This window comes from Salvelinus alpinus, chromosome 3, assembly GCF_045679555.1.
Source record: "Salvelinus alpinus chromosome 3, SLU_Salpinus.1, whole genome shotgun sequence".
Classification (NCBI taxonomy): domain Eukaryota; kingdom Metazoa; phylum Chordata; class Actinopteri; order Salmoniformes; family Salmonidae; genus Salvelinus; species Salvelinus alpinus.
The window spans coordinates 28,912,813-28,939,000 of record NC_092088.1 but is presented as its reverse complement, the minus strand read 5'-3'; the positions used below and the strand labels follow the sequence as shown (position 1 = coordinate 28,939,000).

The 26,188-nt window shown below is 43.0% G+C and overlaps 1 protein-coding gene across 1 annotated transcript in view; it reads right to left on the bottom strand.

Annotated features, from left to right (window-relative positions):
• The window catches only part of arhgap23b (Rho GTPase activating protein 23b), a 74,916-nt gene extending 57,622 nt beyond the window's left edge, over positions 1-17,294 (bottom strand). The window contains exon 1 of the mRNA XM_071392447.1: positions 16,850-17,294. Within this exon, the coding sequence (XP_071248548.1) occupies positions 16,850-16,858 (9 nt within the window). The 5' untranslated portion in view covers positions 16,859-17,294. The remainder of the gene's footprint in view (positions 1-16,849) is intronic.
• Positions 17,295-26,188: the final 8,894 nt, after the last annotated feature.

Sequence of the window (26,188 nt, the reverse complement as noted above, 5' to 3'; positions counted from 1 at the left end):
GAGACTTCAACAAACCAGTCCTTCCCTCAACCCCCAAACACGTTTCTTTCCTCCACACGCAACCATAACACCACCACAATCGTCACAATGCAATGAGATTATATTATATGTAACATTACATATTCAATCACAAACAGCACGACCAAAAATGACAGACCACAGCCATATATAGTATATATAGTATAGTATTTACATGGCTCTGGGACAGATAAAAGAGAAAGAGCAATAAAAAAGAAAGAATGAAAGAAAGAAAGAAAGAAAGACAAAAAAAGACAGCTGAAAACATTAAGTTCCGGATATGCGTTAGGGCACTCACATCTGCCCTGGGAGGACAGACAGGGGGGTGTCCATCTGTCTATTTACTGGCTAGAGAGATTTCCCTAAATATCTAATCCACCTAATCCTTTCATCATGGGTATGGAGAGAGCATGTAGGGACAAGGTCTGTCCACATGGCGGCGCCAAACAAACCCTAGCTGGCTGCCAGTGAGTGGATGAGTTTGGTAAAGTGATGAGTATTTCCATTGTGATTTGTTTGCTACTAAACTCAGAAAAAAAAGAAGCCTCCTCTCACTGTCAACTGCGTTTATTTTCAGCAAACTTAACATGTGTAAATATTTGTATGAACATAACAAGATTCAACAACTGAGACATAAACTGAACAAGTTCCACAGACATGTGACTAACAGAAATTGAATAATGTGTCCCTGAACAAAGGGGGGGGGGTTAAAATCAAAAGTAACAGTCAGTATCTGGTGTGGCGACCAGCTGCATTAAGTACTACAGTGCATTTCCTCCTCATGGACTGCACCAGATTTGCCAGTTCTTAGTGTGAGATGTTACCCCAGTCTTCCACCAAGGCACCTGCAAGTTCCTGGACATTTCTGGGGGGAATGGCCTTAGCCCTCACCCTCCCAGACGTGCTCAAAAGGGATTGAGATCCAGGCTCTTCACTATCCATGACAGAACACTGACATTCCTGTCTTGCAGGAAATCACGCATAGAACGAGCAGTATGGCTGGTGGCATTGTCATGCTGGAGGGTCATGTCAGGATGAGCCTGCAGGAAGGGTACCACATGAGGGAGGAGGATGTCTTCCCTGTAACACACAGCGTTGAGATTGCATGCAATGACAACAAGCTCAACGATGCTGTGACACACCGCCCCAGACCATGACAGACCCTTCACCTCCAAATTGATCCTGCTCCAGAATACAGGCCTCGGTGTAACGCTCATTCCTTCGACGATAGACGCGAATCCGACCATCACCCCTGGTGAGACAAAACCGCGACTCGTCAGTGAAGAGCACTTTTTGCCAGTCCTGTCTGGTCCAGCGACGGTGGGTTTGTGCCCATAGGCGACGTTGTTGCCGGTGATGTCTGGTGAGGACCTGCCTTACAACAGGCCTACAAGCCCTCAGTCCAGCCTCTCTCAGCCTATTGCGGACAGTCTGAGCACTGATGGAGGGATTGTGTGTTCCTGGTGTAACTCGGGCAGTTGTTGTTGCCATCCTGTACCTGTCCCGCAGGTGTGATGTTCGGATCTACCGATCCTGTGCAGGTGTTGTTACACGTGGTCTGCCACTGCGAGGACAATCAGCTGTCCGTCCTGTCTCCCTGTAGCGCTGTCTTAGGCGTCTCACAGTACGGACATTGCAATTTATTGTCCTGGCCACATCTGCAGTCCTCATGCCTCCTTGCAGCATGCCTAAGGCAGGTTCCCGCAGATTAGCAGGGACCCTGGGCATCTTTCTATTGGTGTTTTTCAGAGTCAGTAGAAAGGCCTCTTTAGTGTCCTAGGTTTTCATAACTGTGACCTTAATTTGCTTACCGTCTGTAAGCTGTTAGTGTCTTAACGACCGTTCCACAAGTCCATGTTCATTAATTGTTTATGGTTCATTGAACAAGCATGGGAAACAGTGTTTAAACCCTTTACAATGAAGATCTGTGAAGTTATTTGGATTTTTCCGAATTATCTTTGAAAGACAGGGTCCTGAAAACAGGACGTTTCTTTTTTTGCTGAGTTTACATGTGTGTACACAAGCACACATGCATGCACACATGCATGCTTGTGGGCACACACGCACACACACAGATGAGCACGTCATCTAATTTACACCTCAGTTTAGCAGACATACTAATCAAAAGTGACCCATTGCATAAACATAGGATAAACTTTGTGTAAACCAAGGGAAATGAACAATGCCGTGTATACCACCATTTAGGCATCACTTTACAAGAATGTCCACAGACTATGCACACTAACTTCATGCCAATCCACAAGTCTCTACCCACTCAGACACAACCTACAGTGCTGCTAAATTGATTATTGATTAGATTTATTACTCCATTACGATGCTGTCCATTGATTATTGATTGCCATTACCATTAGTATTTATCGATTTATCCTGCAACTGGTCACTTTTTCTCCTGTTTACACGTATATATTAGCTTTAGTATATTGCCATAACTATTTATATACAGTGCCTTCGGAAAGTATTCAGACCCCTTGACTTTTTCCACATTTTGTTACATTACAGACTAATTCTAAAATGGATTCAATAAAAACAATACCTCAGCAATCCTCACACAATACCCTATAATGACAAAGCAAAAACTATACCCTATAATGACAAAGCACTTGGGGTGCTGGCCAGTTCAGGAACTAACAACAATAATTTGCAGTAGGCCTATAGCCTAATAGGCCTACGACTAAGTGGTATAGCCATTTGTAGGCTATAGCTTAATGTACAGTGCATTCGGAAAGTATTCAGACCCCTTGACTTTTTCCACATATTAAAAAAAAAAAATCCTCATCCATCTACACACAATACTCCATAATGACGAAGCGAAAACAGGATTTTAGACATTTTAGCAAATGTGTAAAAAAATGTAAAACGGAAATACCTTATTTACATAAGTATTCAGCCCCTTTACTATGAGACTCGAAATTGAGCTCAGGTGCATCCTGTATCCATTGATCATCCTTGAGATGTTTCTACAACTAGACTGGAGTCCACCTGTGGTAAATTCAATTGATTGGACATGATTTGGAAAGGCCCACACCTGTTCATATAAAGTCCCACAGTTGACAGTGCATGTCAGAGCAAAAACCAAGCAATGAGGACGAATTAATTATTATTATTATTATTCTATTACCAGTCACTTTTATGTATAAACTCACCTCAACCACTCCAGTACCCCTGCACATTGAATAAGGTACTGGCACTGACCTGTATATACTTTCATTCTTGCGTATCTTTAACTCACATCGTCGTTCTTGTGTGTTTTTAAATTTTTTAAATTATATTATTATTATCACTGCATTGTTGGGAAAGAATTGAACTGTACTGTTTTACACCTGTCGTATCCTGTGTACATGGCGAATAAACTTTGAAACTTGAAACTAATTTAAATGGAGATGTCCCAACCCTGTAAAACAGAATGGATTTGGACCTAACTCCCAACTCGAAACTATGACAGAGATGTAAAACTACATGAGACTGATCTAAAGCGAGTGTCCTATAAAGTACTGGTGCTCTGGGAAGCTGTAATGATTGAATCAGCAAATCAACTATGACTGTACCAGGACAGACCGTCCCCGGGAGGAAAGAAGAGACATGACTTTTGTTATGTGAATGTGAGCGTAAATAAAGATTTTTTTTTCTCCTCAAATTCAAATTGCATTAGGTTACGTTGTATGGAAGTGTGTATACACTGAGTGCTCAAAACATTAGGAACACCTTCCTAATATTGAGTTGCACCCCCTTTTGCTCTCAGAACAGCCTCAATTCGTCGGGCATGGACTCTAACAGGTATAGAAAGCGTTCCACAGGGATGCTGGCCCATGTTGAATCCAATGTTTCCCACAGTTGTGTCAAGTTGGCTGGTAGTGGATCTCTACTCCAAATATATTTTTCCATCTCATCCCACAGATGCTCGATTGGATTGAGATCTGGTGACTGGGCAGGCCACTGCAGTAAGCTGAATTCACTGTCAAGTCCGTAGAACCATTCCTGGACTATTCTAGCCTTGTGGCATGGGGTATTATCGTGCTGAAAAAAATCTATTCGCAGATACACTGCTGCCATTAAGGGATGTACCTGATTGGCAACGATGTTCATACATGCATATCCTGTGGCATTCAAACGTTGCTCCACTTTTATCAAGGGGTCGAATGTGTGCCGTGAAAACACACCCCACACCACCACCAGCAGCTTGCAATGTCGACACGAGGCATGATGGATGCATGTACTCATGTGGTTTTCTCCAAACAACAGGAACCGGGATTCATCAGACCAGGCAATGTAAATCCAATTCTCCAGCATCCAATGTTTTCGTTCCTTAGCCCACTGCAACCGCAGTTATTTGTTTTTTGCTGAAAGTAGAGGAACTCTGTAAGGTTGTCGACTGCCGTACCCCATTTGTGTCAAGGTACGACGAGTTGTGCATTCTTTTATGGGTCTTTGGGCAGCAATGTTGTACTGGACTGTCAGTTGACTAACTATAGCCCGTCAGTTGCTCTGCACAATTCGTGTCCTTTTTCATCAATGAACCGTTTTTGACCACTGGCTTGCCGTCGGCTGTATGTCCTTTGAGTGGTGGACCATTCTTGATACACAAGGGAAACTGTTGAGCGTTGCAGTTCTTGACACACTCAAACCAATGCGCCTGGCACATACTAACATACCCCGTTCAAAAGCACTTAAATATTTTGTCTTTTGACCCAGTCACCATCTGAATGGCACACATACACAATCCATGTCTCAATTGTCTCGAGGCTTAAAAATCCTTCTTTAACCTGTCTCCTCCCCGTCATCTACACTGATTGAAGTGGATTTAAACAGGTGACATCAATAAGGGATCATAGCTTTCACCTGGATTTACCTGGTCAGTCTATGGTCATGGAAAGAGCATGTTTTGTACACTCAGTGTATGTTAGGGTAGAGTGTTGACAAGCAAGACAGCACTACTTTGAATCGCTGTCTTGGGCAGCCCTCCTCTCTTCCTCTTATCTCCTCTCCTCCCATGTACTGTATTGTCCTGTGTACAGTAATTCATTAGCAAAGCAGCCTTTGACCAGAAAAGCCTTATCATGTCTACCAGTCTCTCTCTCTGCTTGTGTGTGTGTGTGTGTGTGTGTGTGTGTGTGTGTGTGTGTGTGTGTGTGTGTGTGTGTGTGTGTGTGTGTGTGTGTGTGTGTGTGTGTGTGTGTGTGTGTGTGTGTGTGTGTGTGTGTGTGTGTGTGTGTGTGTGTGTGTGTCCATGCGTGTATGCCATCACATCTACCAGAGTCTGTCTGTGTTAATCCTTACAGAGAACAGACCTACATTCTGTTACACAACATTAATCCTCTCTGAGCTTAGGCCCACCCCTCACACTGCTATACATATACACACACACACACACACACACACACACACACACACACACACACACACACACACACACACACACACACACACACACACACACACACACACACACACACACACACACACACACACACACACCTGTACACACACACACACACACCTGTACACCCACACACAAAATAACACTACTACCAATATCTCTCTAAAAAATACAGGATATACTTCTTGTTTTTTACCCTGCTGTCTGCAGTCAAATTATGGCAAAACTAGGTAACAAGAGAGCAGTTACATGTTATGTGTACAGTTGAAGTCGGAAGTTTACATAAACCTTAGCCAAATACATTTAAACTCAGTTTTTCACAATTCCTGACATTTAATCCTAGTAAAAATTCCCTGTCTTAGGTCAGTTAGTACCACCACTTTATTTTAAGAATGTGAAAAGTCAGAATAATAGTAGAGAGAATGATTTATTTCAGCTTTTATTTCTTTCATCACATTCCCAGTGGGTCAGAAGTTTACATACACTCAATTAGTATTTGGTAGCATTGCCTTTAAATTGTTTAACTTGGGTCAAACATTTTGGGTAGCCATCCACAAGCTTCCCACAATAAGTTGGATGAATTTTGGCCAATTCCTCCTGACAGAGCTGATGTAACTGAGTCAGGTTTGTAGGCCTCCTTGCTCGCACACACTTTTTCAGTTCTGCACACAAATTCCATCTATTTGATTGAGGTCAGGGCTTTGTGATGGCCACTCCAATATCTTGACTTTGTTGTCCTCAAGCCATTTTGCCACAATTTTGGAAGTATGCTTGGGGTCATTGTCCATTTGGAAGATCCATTTGCGACCAAGCTTTAACTTCCTGACTGATGTCTTGAGATGTTTTGACCTCACCCTCTCACCTTCCCCCCCTACTCACAAGGCAGGCAATACGCTTGACCTCATCTTTACTAGATGCTGTTCTTCCACTAATCTCATTGCAACTCCCCTCCAAGTCTCCGACCACTACCTTGTATCCTTTTCCCTCTCGCTCTCATCCAACACTTCCCACACTGCCCCTACTCGGATGGTATCGCGCCGTCCCAACCTTCGCTCTCTCTCCCCCGCTACTCTCTCCTCTTCCATCCTATCATCTCTTCCCTCTGCTCAAACCTTCTCCAACCTATCTCCTGATTCTGCCTCCTCAACCCTCCTCTCCTCCCTTTCTGCATCCTTTGACTCTCTATGTCCCCTATCCTCCAGGCCGGCTCGGTCCTCCCCTCCTGCTCCGTGGCTCGACGACTCATTGCGAGCTCACAGAACAGGGCTCCGGGCAGCCGAGCGGAAATGGAGGAAAACTCGCCTCCCTGCGGACCTGGCATCCTTTCACTCCCTCCTCTCTACATTCTCCTCTTCTGTCTCTGCTGCTAAAGCCAATTTCTACCACTCTAAATTCCAAGCATCTGCCTCTAACCCTAGGAAGCTCTTTGCCACCTTCTCCTCCCTCCTGAATCCTCCTCCCCCTCCTCCCCCCTCCTCCCTCTCTGCTGATGACTTCGTCAACCATTTTGAAAAGAAGGTCGACGACATCCGATCCTCGTTTGCTAAGTCAAACGACACCGCTGGTTCTGCTCACACTGCCCTACCCTGTGCTTTGACCTCTTTCTCCCCTCTCTCTCCAGATGAAATCTCGCGTCTTGTGACGGCCGGCCGCCCAACAACCTGCCCGCTTGACCCTATCCCCTCCTCTCTTCTCCAGACCATTTCCGGAGACCTTCTCCCTTACCTCACCTCGCTCATCAACTCATCCTTGACCGCTGGCTACGTCCCTTCCGTCTTCAAGAGAGCGAGAGTTGCACCCCTTCTGAAAAAACCTACACTCGATCCCTCCGATGTCAACAACTACAGACCAGTATCCCTTCTTTCTTTTCTCTCCAAAACTCTTGAACGTGCCGTCCTTGGCCAGCTCTCCTGCTATCTCTCTCAGAATGACCTTCTTGATCCAAATCAGTCAGGTTTCAAGACTAGTCATTCAACTGAGACTGCTCTTCTCTGTGTCACGGAGGCGCTCCGCACTGCTAAAGTTAACTCTCTCTCCTCTGCTCTCATCCTTCTAGACCTATCGGCTGCCTTTGATACTGTGAACCATCAGATCCTCCTCTCCACCCTCTCCGAGCTGGGCATCTCCGGCGCGGCCCACGCTTGGATTGCGTCCTATCTGACAGGTCGCTCCTACCAGGTGGCGTGGCGAGAATCTGTCTCCGCACCACGTGCTCTCACCACTGGTGTCCCCCAGGGCTCTGTTCTAGGCCCTCTCCTATTCTCGCTATACACCAAGTCACTTGGCTCTGTCATATCCTCACATGGTCTCTCCTATCATTGCTATGCAGACGACACACAATTAATCTTCTCCTTTCCCCCCTCTGATAACCAGGTGGTGAATCGCATCTCTGCATGTCTGGCAGACATATCAGTGTGGATGACGGATCACCACCTCAAGCTGAACCTCGGCAAGACGGAGCTGCTCTTCCTCCCGGGGAAGGACTGCCCGTTCCATGATCTCGCCATCACGGTTGACAACTCCATTGTGTCCTCCTCCCAGAGTGCTAAGAACCTTGGCGTGATCCTGGACAACACCCTGTCGTTCTCAACTAACATCAAGGCGGTGACCCGTTCCTGTAGGTTCATGCTCTACAACATTCGCAGAGTACGACCCTGCCTCACGCAGGAAGCGGCGCAGGTCCTAATCCAGGCACTTGTCATCTCCCGTCGGGATTACTGCAACTCGCTGTTGGCTGGGCTCCCTGCCTGTGCCATTAAACCCCTACAACTCATCCAGAACGCCGCAGCCCGTCTGGTGTTCAACTTTCCCAAGTTCTCTCACGTCACCCCGCTCCTCCGCTCTCTCCACTGGCTTCCAGTTGAAGCTCGCATCCGCTACAAGACCATGGTGCTTGCCTACGGAGCTGTGAGGGGAACGGCACCTCCGTACCTTCAGGCTCTGATCAGGCCCTACACCCAAACAAGGGCACTGCGTTCATCCACCTCTGGCCTGCTCGCCTCCCTACCTCTGAGGAAGTACAGTTCCCGCTCAGCCCAGTCAAAACTGTTCGCTGCTCTGGCACCCCAATGGTGGAACAAACTCCCTCACGACGCCAGGTCAGCGGAGTCAATCACCACCTTCCGGAGACACCTGAAACCCCACCTCTTTAAGGAATACCTAGGATAGGATAAAGTAATCCTTCTAACCCCCCCCCCCCCTTAAAAGAGTTAGATGCACTATTGTAAAGTGGTTGTTCCACTGGATATCATAAGGTGAATGCACCAATTTGTAAGTCGCTCTGGATAAGAGCGTCTGCTAAATGACTTAAATGTAAATGTAAATGTAATGTTGCTTAAATATATCCACATAATTTCCCATCCTCATGATGCCATCTATTTTGTGAAGTGCACCAGTCCCTCCTGCAGCAAAGCACCCCCACAACATGATGCTGCCACCCCCGTGCTTCACAGTTGGGATGGTGTTCTTCGGCTTGCAAGACTCCCCCTTTTTCCTCCAAACATAACGATGGTCATAATGGCTAAACAGTTATATTTTTGTTTCATCAGACCAGAGGACATTTCTCCAAAAAGTACGATCTTTGTCCCCATGTGCAGTTGCAAACCGTAGTCTTGCTTTTTTATGGCGGTTTTGGAGCAGTGTCTCCTTCCTTGCTGAGCGGCCTTTCAGGTTACGTCGATATAGGACTTGTTTTACTGTGGATATAGATACTTTTGTACCTGTTTCCTCCAGCATATTCACAAGGTCCTTTGCTGTTGTTCTGGGATTGATTTTCACTTTTCGCACCAAAGTACGTTCATCTTTAGGAGACAGAATGCGTCTCCTTCCTGAGCGGTAGGACGGCTGCGTGGTCCCATGGTGTTCATACTTGCGTACTATTGTTTGTAAAGATGAACGTGGTACCTTCAGGCGTTTGGAAATTGCTCCCAAGGATGAACCAGACTTGTGGAGGTCTACATTTTTTTTTTTTCTCAGGTCTTGGCTGATTTCTTTTGATTTTCCCATGATGTCAAGCAAAGAGGCACTGAGTTTGAAGGTAGGCCTTGAAATACATCCACAGGTACACCTCCAATTGAATCAAATTATGTCAATTAGCCTATCAGAAGCTTCTAAAGCCATGACATAATTTTCTGTAATTTTCCAAGCTGTTTAAAGGCACAGTCAACTTAGTGTATGTAAACTTCTGACCCACTGGAATTGTGATACAGTGAATTATAAGTGAAATAATATGTCTGGAAACAATTTTTGGAAAAATGACTTGTGTCATGGACAAAATAGATGTCCTAACCGACTTGCCAAAACTATAGTTTGTTAACAAGACATTTGTGGAGTGGTTGAAAAACAAGCTTTAATGACTCCAACCTAAGTGTATGTAAACTTCCGACTTCAACTGTGTATATAGTTTCCCCCTTGGAGGACCAGCCCTTCTTGTGTGCATTTTGTTGTTTACATTTAACCGGGACACTGATGACTTGCAGCTAGGGTGGGACTTGAATCGACAGCACTCTTTAATCTGCAGATAAGGTACGGTTGACCCCTTAACATGTGTGGTCAAATACTTCTGTTCAGAATGGCTCCCTGCTCATGCATGTTTTCCTCTACCCTTCTGTCGCCAGACCATGGGATCCAAAGAAACCTGTTTTGACACATATATAAGATCATAGGGCATAAATACATAAGATCCGTCTTTTTGTGTTGAAACAATATACTTTTTACTGTGTTCTGTTTTCAAATACTGTAGTAAAATGCAAATCACAATTTGTACACAACTGTGAATTCAGAGGATGTGACAAAACAAGCAATGTCTAGTTTAGAGAATCATTCTACCATCTAAACTGCTGTGAAGTATATTTCCAATAACAAAAAATATTGTATTTTCAGCTTTTTAAAGCTGGTGTACAAAATCTAAAGTAAAAGATACAAAAACTCAACTTTAGAACGAGAAGCATTGAAATAGTGCACATGGAACAGATCTTGCGCTTCTTAGACTTGCTTTCAATGAAAACGACAGATCTATAACTCATATTTCGATGTGAATTTGGTCGGGTCGCCTCAAAAAGTTACATATTGCAGCTTTCAAAATGGAGCATGAAATAAGGAGACTGCCCCAAGGTGTAGTACACTCATTGACCATGCTGTTTGTTGTTCTCTATTCAAAAACAGACGGAGAAGACCCTCAGGGAGGCACACACTGGAAGAGAGCCCATTATCTGGTGGACACACGCACACACACAGAGTATACACACACACACATACACAGTATATACACACACACCAAAACATACACAGTATACACACACATGCCAGGCAAATACGCGCACACATACATCCACACTCACGTTGCATACACAACCACGCACGTGAGATATTTATAGCGCTGATGAAGCTAAATGCACGGGAGTGCCAGATAGTATCGGACAAGGGGCGCGCACACACGCACGCACGCACGCACGCACGCACGCACGCACGCACACACACACACACACACACACACACACACACACACACACACACACACACACTAATGGACACACGGAATGATAGATGGATGGACAGACGAATAGACGGACAGTCAAACACACTACACACACAACATTCGCCCAGGAGGTGTTTCGTTTATTAGGATCCCCATTAGCTACTTCACACATGGGGTCTACATAAAACATATAAATACCTGACAAGGTTTAGAACAGTTATAAACAAGAACAACATAAGATATTATATTGCCTTCAAAAATATATATATATAAGAATTATATTAAGCTATATGAAAGACACCAACAGACAACAAAAATACTATTTACACACTATTCATATTTACATATTGATATTCTTATAAACAGTACAGTTAAAATAAAGTGTGAATAAGAATTTCTTTTTCACCGACTTGCCTAGTTAAATAAAAAATAAAAATCTTAAGAGGAGAGGCGCTGTGATACAATATGTTGTTTTTTTAAAACTGTTTTTTGAAGCTAAACTTGCGTTTTGCAAGTAAGCTCTGGTAGGACACAAACATATTACCATTCACATATTCAGAATTACTCACCCGCAATCTGACATTCACAAATACCCTCACCCAAACTCATAATCACACTCATGGGGGGACACAAAACAGATGCTACTCCATAACTTACGTAAACATCAACTGCTGCGGGCACAGCACACTGATGATGTCACAATGGTTGACCTTAGCCGAGTAAACAAAAGCAAGCATCTCCCCCGAGGGAGCAGCGACCTGATGTCATAATCCCCCACGTTGTAAACAAGCAGATTCGCGCCCAAAAACAGCACCAGGTCAAACTCAGTGTAGACTGGGATTGAGTTAATTGGGTCCTTGTCTCATTTGGCACTCTTTTCATTACATAGTGCACCACTTCTGACCAGGGCCACTAGGGCTCTGGTCAGAAGTAGTGCACTATTTAGGGAATAGGGTGCCATTTGGGACACATAATTTGGTAAATGAGGTGAATTTATCTTATCTCTTTCAATACAGTACCTACCTACTGTACACATTTCATAATATCTAGTCAGAAAGACAGAATTGGAAAGAGTTTAAGGAGCACTTAATTAACTGAATAGGGTGCTTTTACACAACACCAGCTACAAAAACAGAGTCACGGGTTGAGAGGGAGTGTTTTTTAAGGGGGTGTGGATGTTTGTGTGTGTGTGTGTCTGACTGCCAGTGCCTATATGTGCATGTGTCTATTTGAGAGAGAGTGTGTATGCACATTTGTGTGTGTGTGTGTGTCAGGGGATATTCCTTCTCATACTCACCTAGAGTCAAAAAGGGATAGCGAAGATAACTCACATTACATTCATTACATAATTCCCATTCCATCAGTGAGAGAGGAGAGAGAGAGAGGGGCATCATATAACACACACATTCCACACACACACACACACACACACACACACACACACACACACACATACACATACATACATACATACATACATACATACATACATACATACATACATACATACATACATACATACATACATACATACATACATACATACATACATACATACACACACACACACACACATACAGACACACACACACACACACACACACACGTCTCGCTAAACATTCTACTTAGAGAAAGAGACAGATATTTCTAACCTACTATCCAGATCTCTATAGACCGTTAAAGGACCAAGAATCTAAATTTATCCAGTGACTTTCATTCCTCCATCCCCTCCTCCCTAACAAACCCTCCCTCCATTCCATTTTAGTCACACTCTTGGTCTGGCTGTCACTTTCTTTCCTTCTCCTCTTTCTCTCTGTAGTTCAGTCACTGTCTAATATCTTCCCTCCCTCCCTCTAGTCCAGTCCTACACTCTTGATCTGTCCATCAGTTTCTCCGTCTCTCACTCTTCCCCCTTTCTGTCTGTCTTCCCCCTCTCTCCTCTTCTGTTGAGTACTGATAACACTCCCTTCCACTGTCTGGCCTTAGATTACATTGAGGAAGTAGGAATTGCCTGCAATGTATTTGTGTTGCAGTTTATGTTTATGTATATCATTTCTAAGTAGCTATGTCAATGATTTACAAACCATCAATACATGTTTTTTTCTCACCCGCACATACACACACACACATTCCCCAACCCTCAGCTATCCACATCCCCATTCTCCTATCCTCAAAAAAGTAACTCCAGGCTGGGTTCACTATACTGGATAAGTAAGTAAGGGGTCATGTATTGGAGATGCAGAACAGTCACTTTTCTTCAAACTCCTCCACAGAGCCCATTAGTTCATATGAGTGGTCAGCACAGGAGGATATGAGAGGAGATAACAGCAGACGAGAGGAAGCATGAGGCTTTTAGACTGAGTGGACCGGGGATGGGGCCACTAACCCACACACACACGCACTTAGTCACACACGGACGGACAGACACACGCATACAAACACATCACACAGACACGTGCTTTCTCTCTCTCTCTCTCTCTCTCTCTCTCTCTTTCTCTCTCTCTCTCTCTCTCTCTCTCTCTTTCTCTCTCTCACTCACTCACCCATACACACACGTACGAGCGCACACACACACGCACACACACACAGACAATGGTATTGGAGTAACCTCTTTCTCGCAATGATGATAATAAAAATCAATAATAATAAAACAATACAAAGAAAAAATCAACTATAATAACAAATACAAAAAATAAAAACCTCTCTCTCGCACAAACACGAATAATGGTAGTGGAGGAACTCTCCAAATGCAGATTTGAATTTACAATAAATTAAGTACCGTAAATATACAGCTCTCATTTGTGCTTGTTAGTCTGTCTTTTTGTTTGTTTGTTTGTTTCTGTTTTCTTTTCTTTTTTTGTTAGTAGGCTATGTAGGGGAGACCAGGGTTGGTTGTCACACTTCTTAACTCTTGTGTGTGTTTCTCAGCACCAGTATATCTTACAAGACTTTTCAATATTAGGATAAAGACCAAGGTCTTGGGTTGAAATGGGGGCCCTTTTTATCCTCATATCTTATTCCAAAATAGAGTAGAAGCCATCAAACACAATCTGTCCACTTGTGCCAACCAGCCCGATCATGGGGTTGGTTGTCACACAGTATGTTGATTGTCACGAAGTTTGCTAGTAACCTGTAACCCTTTTGTAACAGAAAATTAAGCAATATACAGTTTTAGAAATAGCAAAGCCTTTCTTTGATAGAATGATATTCCCCCCATAATTCTGCATTTTATGCCTTGATAATAACATATGTGTCACGCCCTGACCTTAGAGATCCTTTTTATGTCTCTATTTTGGTTGGTCAGGGCGTGAGTTGGGGTGGGCATTCTATGTTTTGTTCTGTGTGTTGTATTTCTATGTGTTTGGCCTGGTATGGTTCCCAATCAGAGGCAGCTGTCAATCGTTGTCTCTGATTGAGAACCGTATTTAGGTAGCCTGTTCCCACCTGTGTTGGTGGGTGGTTGTTTTCTGTTTTGTGTGTCTTCACCTTACAGAACTGTTTCGTTTCCTCTCTTTGTTTTTTTGTTTTGTTATTGCAGTGTTCAGTTTATTTATTAAAATTAACATGGACACTTACCACGCTGCGTTTTGGTCCGATCCTTCCTATTCCTCATCCGAAGAAGACGACGATCATTACAATATAACATTTTGAGTAAATGTGTGTGTGTATGCGTGTTACAAGCCCAAAAGAGCTTGGGATTTATTGTATGCTGGCAGTGGCATACTGTTGAATACTGAACAATATGGTTACAATGGGTTGGATTGTGAAAAGGGCATTTCCAAGTAAAAGGCCACATGAGTACTAACATAGGAACACATCAAATGTGGTGTAAAATGAAAGCTAAGAGTTTAGGCTATATATACACTACCGTTCAAAAGTTTGGAGTCACTTAGAAATGTCCTTGTTTTTGAAAGAAAAGCTAAATAATTTGTCAATTAAAATAACATCAAATTGATCAGAAATACAGTGTAGACATTGTTAATGTTGTAAATGACTATTGTAGCTGGAAACGGCAGATTTTTTATGGAATATCTAAATAGGCATACATAGGCTCGTTATCAGAAACCATCACTCCTGTGTTCCAATGGCACGTTGTGTCAGCTAATCCAAGTTTATCATTTTAAAAGGCTAATTGTTCATTAGAAGGTCAGCATCCCGGAGTCGCCTCTTCACTGTTGACGTTGAGACTGGTATTTTGCGGGTACTATTTAATGAAGCTGCCAGTTGAGGACTTGTAAGGCGTCTGTTTCTCAAACTAGACACTCTAATGTACTTGTCCTCTTGCTCAGTTGTGCACCGGGGCCTCCCACTCCTTTTCCTATTCTGGTTAGAGCCAGTTTGCGCTGTTGTGTGAAGGGAGTAGTACACAGTGTTGTACGAGATCTTCAGTTTCTTGGCAATTTCTTGCATTGAATAGCCTTAATTTCTCAGAACAAGAATACACTGACGAGTTTCAGAAGAAAGTGCTTTGTTTTTAGCCATTTTGAGCCTGTAATCAAACCCACAAATGCTGATGCTCCAGATACTCAACTAGTCTAAAGAAGGCCAGTTTTATTGCTTCTTTAATCAGAACAACAGTTTTCAGCTGCTAATATAATTGCAAAAGGGTTTTCTAATGATCAATTAGCCTTTTAAAAGGTGCAATTGGAACATTGGAAAACAACGTGCCATTGGAACACAGGAGTGATAGTTGCTGATAATGGGCATCTGTACGCCTATGTAGATATTCCATAAAAGAAATCAGCTGTTTCCAGCTACAATAGTCATTTACAACATTAACAATGTCTACACGGTATTTGTGATCAATTTGATGTTATTTTAATGGACGAAAAAATTGAAATTTCTAAGTGACCCCAAACTTTTGAACGGTAGTGTACAGTAGTTTTTAATTAAGGCAAATATAAATGTTTTATATATTTCCATCCTAACAATTAGGAATAAGCAAAGGCTTTGATTTTTGGTCAAACAGATGGAAAAGGGGTCTTAGAAAAAAGTAGAGTATAGTTCAGTACAATAAAATACAGTATAGTACAGTAGACTAGAGTTCAGTGCAGTATAGCATACTAGAGTAGAGTACAGTATAATTTACTGTATTGTATTTAGCAAACATGTTCATCATAGTAAAAGCATTCAGCCTTCCAAAGCCCAGCCAAGAACAGGAAATCCTGAAGTCCATGCCTCTATTACAATGTGGCTTCGAAAGACAATGCATCTCACTCCCTGAGTACATGGTTTCTCCATTAAGTCTCACAGAATATTCCTTTACACTATGACACAATTATCCACCCCTCCCACACAAACAGACAGACACGCACACACACACATCCACCAGTGGAGGCTGGTGGAGGGAGAAACAATGAGCCTGTCCTTCCCATTTCTCCACCAGGCTCCACTGCCACACACATTGAACCCAGACACACACTGTCTCTCTATCTCTAAGAAAGTACACTGTCTCTCTTTCACACAAACTTCTTTGACTACTAAGAATAAAGTACTCTCTTTCTCTCACACAGACACATACACACTTTGCTATGAATACAAAAGTCACACTTCAGCAGTTATTCTAAAAATACACAGCTACTCTCGTTCTCCAACAAGAATGATGCCTCTCCCTCATACATTCAAGCCCAGGATGCACGCTGTTCCACTTCAATGTATTTCTCTCACACTGTGTGTGGCTCTCTTACAAGCTAAATATTATACTCCAAACATGCACACACACACACAAACACACACACACTGTTGCTCTGTGACTGAGTGCCCAGAGACTATCATGGGGACTAATATGAATATTGATGACAGAGCTGGTGTGTGTGTGTGTGTGACATAATGAGTGTATGTAGTGATGTGTGGAGATAAATGTGTGCATTTGCATCCAAGCTCTACTTTGTGTGTTAACCGTATGCAGGTGTTTATTTCTGTGAGTACTGTGCGTGTGTGTGTGACATCCCTCTCTTTACCTGGGCCATGTCTTCAGCAAGACTCCAGCTGGCTCTTAGTCCATAGCATGGCACTGAATCGCCGGAATTCTCTTCCTCAAACACACTCCTCCAGCACGAAGCAGACACCAGGATACACCCTCGCACACACACTCCTCCGTCCCTCCGTGACCAGCATGATCCCTTGTTCCCCCCTCCCCTCCTCCCTTTCCTGTGACAGCAAAGCCGCCAACGTCCACTGAATAGCTCGTTCTTCGATGTAGTAGATCTATCTAGTCCTCTTCTCTTCTATCACTCCTTCCTTCACTCTCTCTCAAAAGGAATGTGTCTATATTCCTTGTCTCTTTTCTCCACGCCCGACAGAGAATAAGGACCTTGACTATTTTTCTCTCCACACTCTTTTCAACCTCTTGCTCTGTCGTGGAGCTGGGCTCACAGACCGATCCCTCTGTGCCTCTCCTCTCTCTCTCAACTCAGCCGCTCCTCCTCCTTCCCATTTCTCCCCTCCCCCTTCCTCTCTCCCTCACTGTACACCAATGACTGTACACACGCACAGAATTAGAGCTAGAGAGAGCGAAAGAGGATCAGAGGGATAGTAAGGAGGCAACCATGTGACCTAGTAGAGTTGTGTAGTAGGATTCTACCTACCAGCTGTCAGGCTCATTCCTCCGTAGGCAGACTAGTTGCTTCATCCTTCTCCATTGACAGCAGCCCTGTGTCCCTATAGAGTACCACAGTATGAGTCATAATACCCATAAAACCTAGCGGTCAAACTGGGAAATGGTTCCAATCATTTTTCCACCGTTCATTTTCCCATAGGGGATTTGAGAAAACCTTCAAAAAAGGGCTGTGTTTTGTGTAGGTTTGCCCTGGCGTGACATTTTGATAACTGTGTAATCTCTCTAGGACAAGGTGACTTTTATCAATATATTGGACTATTTTATCCACTATAAATGGAATGCTAATTAGCTGCAAATGTGGCTATCATAAAGAATTACAAAGAATTACATGATGATCTGGACGAGACTGCTGAATCGAGACAAAGTTAATAATCTGGATGAACTATCTAATGTTAGCTAAATGTAGTAATGAAGAAATTGGAAACATTTCTTTCAATGGACAATTCTGTGAACTGTCCTGTGCAAGTTTTAAATTGACACAATACCTGTTAGCAAACGTGTCAGCTAGAGATGACGTGCAGGAGCCTGCAGGGATTTGTGGTTTTGCACAATGTCTACTTTGATACTAATTATTATTTTTGAATCTGAGAGTAAATAGAGCCAAATATATTGATAAAAGTCACCTTGTCCTAGAGATAATTACATGGTTATCAAAATGTCCCGCCAGGGTAAGCCTAAACGAAACACAGCCCTTATTTGAAGTGTTTCTAAAATCCCCAATGGGAAAAATGATTGGTGGAAAAAATATTGGAACCATTTCCCTGTTTGACTGCTAGGTTTTATGGGTATTATGACACCTCCACTGCGGGGCTCTATTATAGCACTATTGGCTGACATGTCTTCTGCCTTGAAAGCAGGGGATCTTTGAATTTACAGTCTTAATTCACAATGTGAGCTTATATTGTGAACATAGGGCTATTGATATGCAGATGTGTATTTGTATCTTGTTTGTCACCGTGGTTGAGAAATTGTGGGCTAGCTCATGTGTAATAACATATTAAGGAAATACATTGTAACATTCCTAACAGCAGGTATTAGAGAGAATTACACACACACACACACACACACTCCATGGTTTAGGAATCAGGAAAAGGACATCCTCCGGTGTTTCCTTCAAGCTGTATGTGGGGAAACTCCCAGTCGTCAACAACAGGGACAGGAACTGGGCGCACTGCAAATCATGTTCCCCTCATTTTAAAGCTGCAGTCTGGAATGAGAAAGACATGGACTTTTTAACCCCATTTAAAGCTAACAAAGTTTGTTTACAATTCCACATGTTGGGTTATGATGGGGTAATACAGCTGTCCTAAGCTCATGAGGCATGAGTGCACATTTTGTATTGGATTATGTAAACCTGTTACATATTTTTAGATTTTTGGCTTTACAGAAAATTATTTGTTTCATTCAATATCCTGTTGCCCACTGATTAAGCTTGGCTAAGATTATGCATCCGCTGATCAAATGAACAACATTTTGTAGATTTAATAGTTAGTTAATTGGTATTCTATTCTTCGCAGATTTGGTCACTATAAAGTGGTAAATGGCGCCATCTTGTGTGCAGTTTACTCCGCTGACACTACTGTAATTTGACCCTGGCAAATTGGATGGGAGAAAGAAATCTGTTTGCGCCCGAAACAGTGGATGGGGGAAACTAAATCGACGTGCCTGACCAGAAAACCTCATTGCTCAATTGTTTCAAATTGGGTTGAGATTAGGAACCTCATTTATAAACGTTGCGTAAATTTCACACTAAATAACTGTGTACACCATTTCTGAAAAGAATGCGTACATATACAAATATTGAGATGTATAAACTTTGCGTATGCCATGCATGTGCTTGTTTCCGTTATAAATCAGACCTGTCCTATACCTGTTCATATTGTGAACGAGCATTATAACTAGTGTCCGCCTAGAAAACGCCCATTGTTTCACATTTTATGGTGACAATAACTCCATTATTTGCTGTATTATTTGGAGTTTATGTAATTAGGCTACAAATTCTAAAAGAAAAGGTAATGGTAAATTTGATCAAACGTTTTGGTAGAATGTATTTTTGCATGGGCTTTCCCCCAATCTAAATATGCTGCTCTGCCAGCGAATTCTGAAACATTGTCTACTCGAGATATTTGAAATTACTGTAGCCTATTCAGACGTAGCCTATATGTCAATAGAAAAGGTGAACTGTCGGTTCTACCGTTCTACTGCAGGCATATTTTTTTTTACCGAGAGATCAAAATACTTGAAATGGTGTATCTAGTTATTACTGTGAAGCTGGTCCAATTAAATGAGTGATGGAACGAATTGTCACCTATCCTAAACTGTTGTATAGGCTACTTCGAGAGTATGAAACCATCAGTCAGAAAAATAGATCCACTGGGCACTGGGTTGTTTCAAAGTCATTTCAACCCACAAAATATATGTAATGACGTTGCTTCAACGTGGGAAATGATTTGGATTTGCAAAAAGCCATCAACATAAGGGCATTTCGTCTATTTTCACCCAACTTTTAACCGAAATCCTATGACATTGTGAATTTTGTTGTTGTTGATTTTACGTTGAATTCACGTTAGTTGACAACTCAACCAAATGTCAGTCAAAGCTAGACGTTGAACTGACGTATGTTCACCCCAGCGGGGAGGAATTTATGCTACAATGATCATGGTAAAATTAAACAAATAATAGCAAATATATTCATATTTCTAATTATTTTAGATTTGCAAAATGACAACTTTTAAGGGAAAACTGGTGCACACATGTTTTGGGATATATTTTGTACATACACAACGTTTATAAATGAGGCCCCAGGTGCCTCATTTATCAAACATGGTTAATTTCATACAAAATTCTGGTGTACGTGGAGATTTAAGGATTTGCGTGCACAACAAATGACTGGTATTTATCAAACTGCCGCACGCGAGATATATGCATGTTTTCATTGATGAATCAGAACCCCACCTGTTTTGAGCCAACCTAAAAACCTGTTTTTAGGGGTATTGTGTGTAGCTTGAAGAGGGGAAAAAACTATTAAATGCATTTTAGAATAAGGCTGTAACGTAACAAAATGTGAAAAAATTCAAGGAGTACTTTCCGAATGCACTGTACTGTATATATTACCTCCATTTTCTTATTTTATTGTGTTACAATTTTTTTGTTTGTTTATTGAGAAAATTCTTCTTACTTTTTTACAACTCTGCATTGTTGGTTAAGGGCTCGTAAGTAAGCATTTCACGGTAAGGTCTACAAGGTCTGTAAGGTCTGTATCCGGCGCATGTGACAAATAAAATTAGATTTATGATTTGATACAGTCCCAAAATGTTTAGCATTTTAGCAGTCACGTTTTCTACACTACATCACCAAAAGTTTGTGGACATCCATTCAAATTAGTGGAGTCGGCTATTTCAGCCACACCCGTTGCTGACAGGTATATAAAATCGAGAACACAGCCATGCAATCTCCATAGACAAACATTGGCAGGAAAATTACCTTACTGAAGAGCTCAATGACTTTCAACGTAGCACCGTCATAGGATGCCACCTTTCCAACAAGTCAGTTCGTCAAATATCTGTCCTGCTAGAGCTGCCTCAGTCAACTGTAAGTGCGGTTATTGTGAAGTGGAAACTTCAGCCACGAAGTGGTAGGCCACACAAGCTCACAGAACAGGACCATTGAGTGCTAAAGTGCATAGTGCATAAAAATCGTCTGTTCTCGGTTGCAACACTCACTACCGAGTTCCAAACTGCCTCTGGAAGCAACTTCAGCACAATAACTGTTCGTCGGGAGCTTCTTGAAATGGGTTTCCATCACGAGCAGCCGCACACAAGCTTAAGATCATCATGCACAATGCCAAGTGTTGGCTGGAGTGGTGTAAAGCTCGCCGCCTTTGGACTCTGGAGCACTGGAATCGCGTTCTCTGGAGTGATGAATCACACTTCACCATCTGGCAGTCAGATGGACGAATCTGGGTTTGGCGGATGCCAGGAGAACGCTATCTGCCCCAATGCATAGTGCCAACCGTAAAGTTTGGTGGAGGAGGAATAATGGTCTGGGGCTGTTTTTCATGGTTCGGGCAAGGCCCCTTAGTTCCAGGAAAGGGAAATCTTAATGCTACACCATACAATGACATTATGGATGATTCTGTGCTTCCAACTTTGTGGCAACAGTTTTAGGAAGGCCCTTTCCTGTTTCAGCATGATAATTCCCCTGTGCATAAATCGAGGTCCATACAGAAATTGTTTGTCGAGATAGGTGTGGAAGAACTTGACTGGCCTGCACAGAGCCCTGGCCTCAACCCCATCGAACACCTTTGGGATGAATTGGAACGCTGACTGCGAGCCAGGCCTAATCGCCCAACATCAGTGCTCGACCTCATTAATGGTCTTGTGGCTGAATTGAAGCGAGTCGCAGCAGCAATATTCCCAACAGCTAGTGGAAAGCCTTCCCAGAAGAGTGGAGGCTGTTATAGCAGCAAAGGGGGGACCAACTCCATATAAATGCCCATGATTTTAGAATGAGATGTTCGATGAGCAGATGTTCACATACTTTTGGTAATGTAGTGTAAATATTGGACTTTCAAGAAGCAAAGTAGCACTTCCGTTTCACTTCATATGATGCATTTTGCATCATCATGATTAGGTGGCTAGTGACGCTTTGCTTCTTGTTTCCATCGCCGCGTTCAAAACAACTGGAAATGGAAAAATATTAGGTAAAATCATGATATCAGTGATCTTCAGGTCGGAAAGTCGGAGCTCTAGAAAGAGGCCCGAGTTCCCTGTGTTGGAATATTCTTCAGAGTTCCCAGTTGTTTTGAACAAGTCGGAAGTCAGAGATTTCCGAGATTCCAGTAACGAGTTCCCAGTTGTTTTGAACACAACATTTTTTGCTGCTTCTGATGTTGCTTTATGACGCGCTAGTGGACAAGGAGAGTCTCGTTTCATACAAGCCCATTTGTTTCCACATTTCTTATTTTCTTCAGCTACAATGTAAAATGAAAGTCAAATAGAAAGAAGTAGTCACCAGTGTTGTCAATTTAGCGACTTCGTTACCATATTTAGCGAGTTTTCAGACCCATCCAGCAACTTCTATTGGTAAAAGAGGCTAGCGACAAATTCAGCTACTTTTTAGGCTGCCTTGCGGAGTTTTGACACCGAGGATTGCTTTTCACAGGAGAAGCTGTCTGTGCAACAGAAGTCAGAGCAACAGTGCACACACAGGCAGAGAAGCACAAGAGGAGGTGGTGTGCAGTGGCAGAGCTGGCAAAAACGCTACTCCAGGGACCGCAGTTGTGCCACAACAAGGCAAATTAGTACTGTGACTTCGTCGCGGCAATGGCAAAACGTCATCTAGTGAATTCTAGCGACAAATCAAGGAGCCCCAATGGCGATTCTCACTGAAAATTTGTTGGTAACACTGGTAGTCACCAATCTATGCGACTTTTGAAAACCAAATCCAGCAGTCTTTGTGTGCATTTGCCCGTTTGAAACAGCAGATTTCTTCCTGGTACTCTGCAATTGTCATTTGAACTTTTACGGATATCTCCAAAGGAACTGCAGCAAATTTTTACATTGAAAACCTTATCAAGTATGTGTAGTTTGGACATTTTGGAGAGGAAATGGGTGGGAAAAGTTATTGTTTTTTTGTCCTGCACAAGAGTTGCTAGCTACCCAGCTAGCACATTCGGTTCCTTGGAAGTTGTGGAAGCTTAAGTTTTTGGTTTCCCATGTTTTACGGAAGTGAAAATGTTGCTTGTTTTGGGAATGTACATTTTTAGGTTGGAGGGATGTTCTGAGAACACTTCACTATGATTCCCTGAACATTTTCCTGGTAGGTATTATTAACGGTCTGAGAACGGAAATTATAGGTTATTTGGAGGTAATAAAAATAACATTGTGAGAACATGGGGCACAGGTAGCCGAGTGGTTAAAAACCTCTACAGGATCTGTGTCCCACCTGCGGGACGGTTGAGGTAACGTAGGCTAATGTGATTAGCATGAGGTTGTAAGTAACAAGAACATTTCCCAGGGCATAGACATATCTGATATGGGCAGAACGCTTAAATTCTTGTTAATCTAGCTTCACTGTCCAATTTACAGTAGCTATTACAGTGAAATAATACCATGCTATTGTTTGAGGAGATTGCACAGTTATGAACTTGAAAATGTATTAATAAACCGAATAGGCACATATTTGTCAGTCTTGATACAACATTTTGAACAGAAATGCAATGGTTCATTGAATCAGTCTAAAACGTTGCATATACACTGCTGCCGTCTAGTGGCCAAAATGAAAATTGCACCTAACCTGGAATAGTACATTGTGACCTTTCTCTTGCATTTCAAAGATGATGGGGGAAAAATAAAATAATAAACTTTTTTTTCTTTGTATTATCTTTTACCAGATCTCCTACATTAATTACACATTTCCACAAACTTCAAAGTGTTTCCTTTCAAATGGTATCAAGAATATGCATATCCTTGCTTCAGGTCCTGAGCTACAGGCAGTTAGATTTGGGTATGTCATTTTAGGCGAAAATTTAAAAAAAGGGTACAATCCTTAGTGTTGGGCCAGTAACTGAAAGGTTGCTGGTTTGAATCCCTGGGCAGACTAGGTGAAAAATCTTTTGATGTGCCCTTGAACAAGGCACTTAACCCTAATAGCTTATGTAAATTGCACTGGATGAGAGCGTCTACTAAACTGTATTCTTCAATAGGACTTTTAATTTGATAGTTTGATTGTTTTGAACTCTAAGCACAGATAGGACACATGGAAATTAATTTGCTTAGGCAATAATCATGCAAACACATACATTTTCTATTGTGTCATGATCAATCAATCAATTTTATTTTATATAGCCCTTCGTACATCAGCTAATATCTCGAAGTGCTGTACAGACACCCAGCCTAAAACCCCAAACAGCTAGTAATGCAGGTGTAGAAGCACGGTGGCTAGGAAAAACTCCCTAGAAAGGCCAAAACCTAGGAAGAAACCTAGAGAGGAACCAGGCTATGAGGGGTGGCCAGTCCTCTTCTGGCTGTGCCGGGTGGAGATTATAACAGAACTATGCCAAGATGTTCAAAAATGTTCATAAGTGACAAGCATGGTCAAATAATAATCATGAATAATTTTCAGTTGGCTTTTCATAGCCGATCATCAAGAGTTGAAAAACAACAGGTCTGGGACAGGTGGCGGTTCCATAACCGCAGGCAGAACAGCTGAAACTGGAATAGCAGCAAGGCCAGGCGGACTGGGGACAGCAAGGAGTCACCACGGGCGGCAGTCCCGACGCATGGTCCTAGGGCCCAGGTCCTCCGAGAGAAAGAAAGAGAGAAGGAGAAAATTAGAGAGAGCCAAGATTTTCAAAATTTCCATAAATGACAAGCATGGTCAAATAATAATCAGGAATAAATCTCAGTTGGCTTTTCATAGCCGATCATTAAGAGTTGAAAACAGCAGGTCTGGGACAGGTAGGGGTTCCATGACCGCAGGCAGAACAGTTGAAACTGGAATAGCAGCAAGGCCAGGCGGACTGGGGACAGCAAGGAGTCACCACGGCCGGTAGTCCCGACGTATGGTCCTAGGGCTCAGGTCCTCCGAGAGAAAGAAAGAGAGAAGGAGAAAATTAGAGAGAGCCAAGATTTTCAAAATGTTCATAAATGACAAGCATGGTCAAATAATAATCAGGAATAAATCTCAGTTGGCTTTTCATAGCCGATCATTAAGAGTTGAAAACAGCAGGTCTGGGACAGGTAGGGGTTCCGTAACCACAGGCAGAACAGTTGAAACTGGAATAGCAGCAAGGCCAGGCGGACTGGGGACAGCAAGGTGTCATCATGCCCGGTAGTCCTGACGTATGGTCCTAGGGCTCAGGTTCTCAGAGAGAAAGAGAGAACGAGAGAATTAGAGAGAGCATACTTAAATTCACACAGGACACTGGATAAGACAGGAGAAGTACTCCAGGTAACCAACTGACCCTAGCCCCCCGACACAAACTACTGCAGCATAAATACTGGAGGCTGAGACAGGAGCGGTCAGGAGACACTGTGGCCCCATCCGAAGAAACCCCCGGACAGGGCCAAATAGGAAGGATATAACCCCACCCACTTTGCCAAAGCACAGCCCCCGCACCACTAGAGGGAAATCCTCAACCACCAACTTACAATCCTGAGACAAGGCCGAGTATAGCCCACAAAGGTCTCCACCACAGCACAAACCAAGGGGGGGCGCCAACCCAGACAGGAAGATCACGTCAGTAACTCAACCCACTCAAGTGACGCACCCCTCCTAGGGACGGCATGAAAGAGCACCAGCAAGCCAGTGACTCAGCCCCTGTAACAGGGTTAGAGGCAGAGAATCCCAGTGGAGAGAGGGGAACCGGCCTGGCAGAGACAGCAAGGGCGGTTCGTTGCTCCAGAGCCTTTCCGTTCACCTTCACACTCCTGGGCCAGGCTACACTCAATCATATGACCTACTGAAGAGATAAGTCTTCAGTAAAGACTTAAAGGTTGAGACCGAGTCTGCGTCTCTCACATGGGTAGGCAGACTGTTCCATAAAAATGGAGATCTATAGGAGAAAGCCCTGCCTCCCGCTGTTTGCTTAGAAATTCTAGGGACAATTAGGAGGCCTGCGTCTTGTGACCGTAGCGTACGTATTGGTATGTACGGCAGGACCAACTCGGAAAGATAG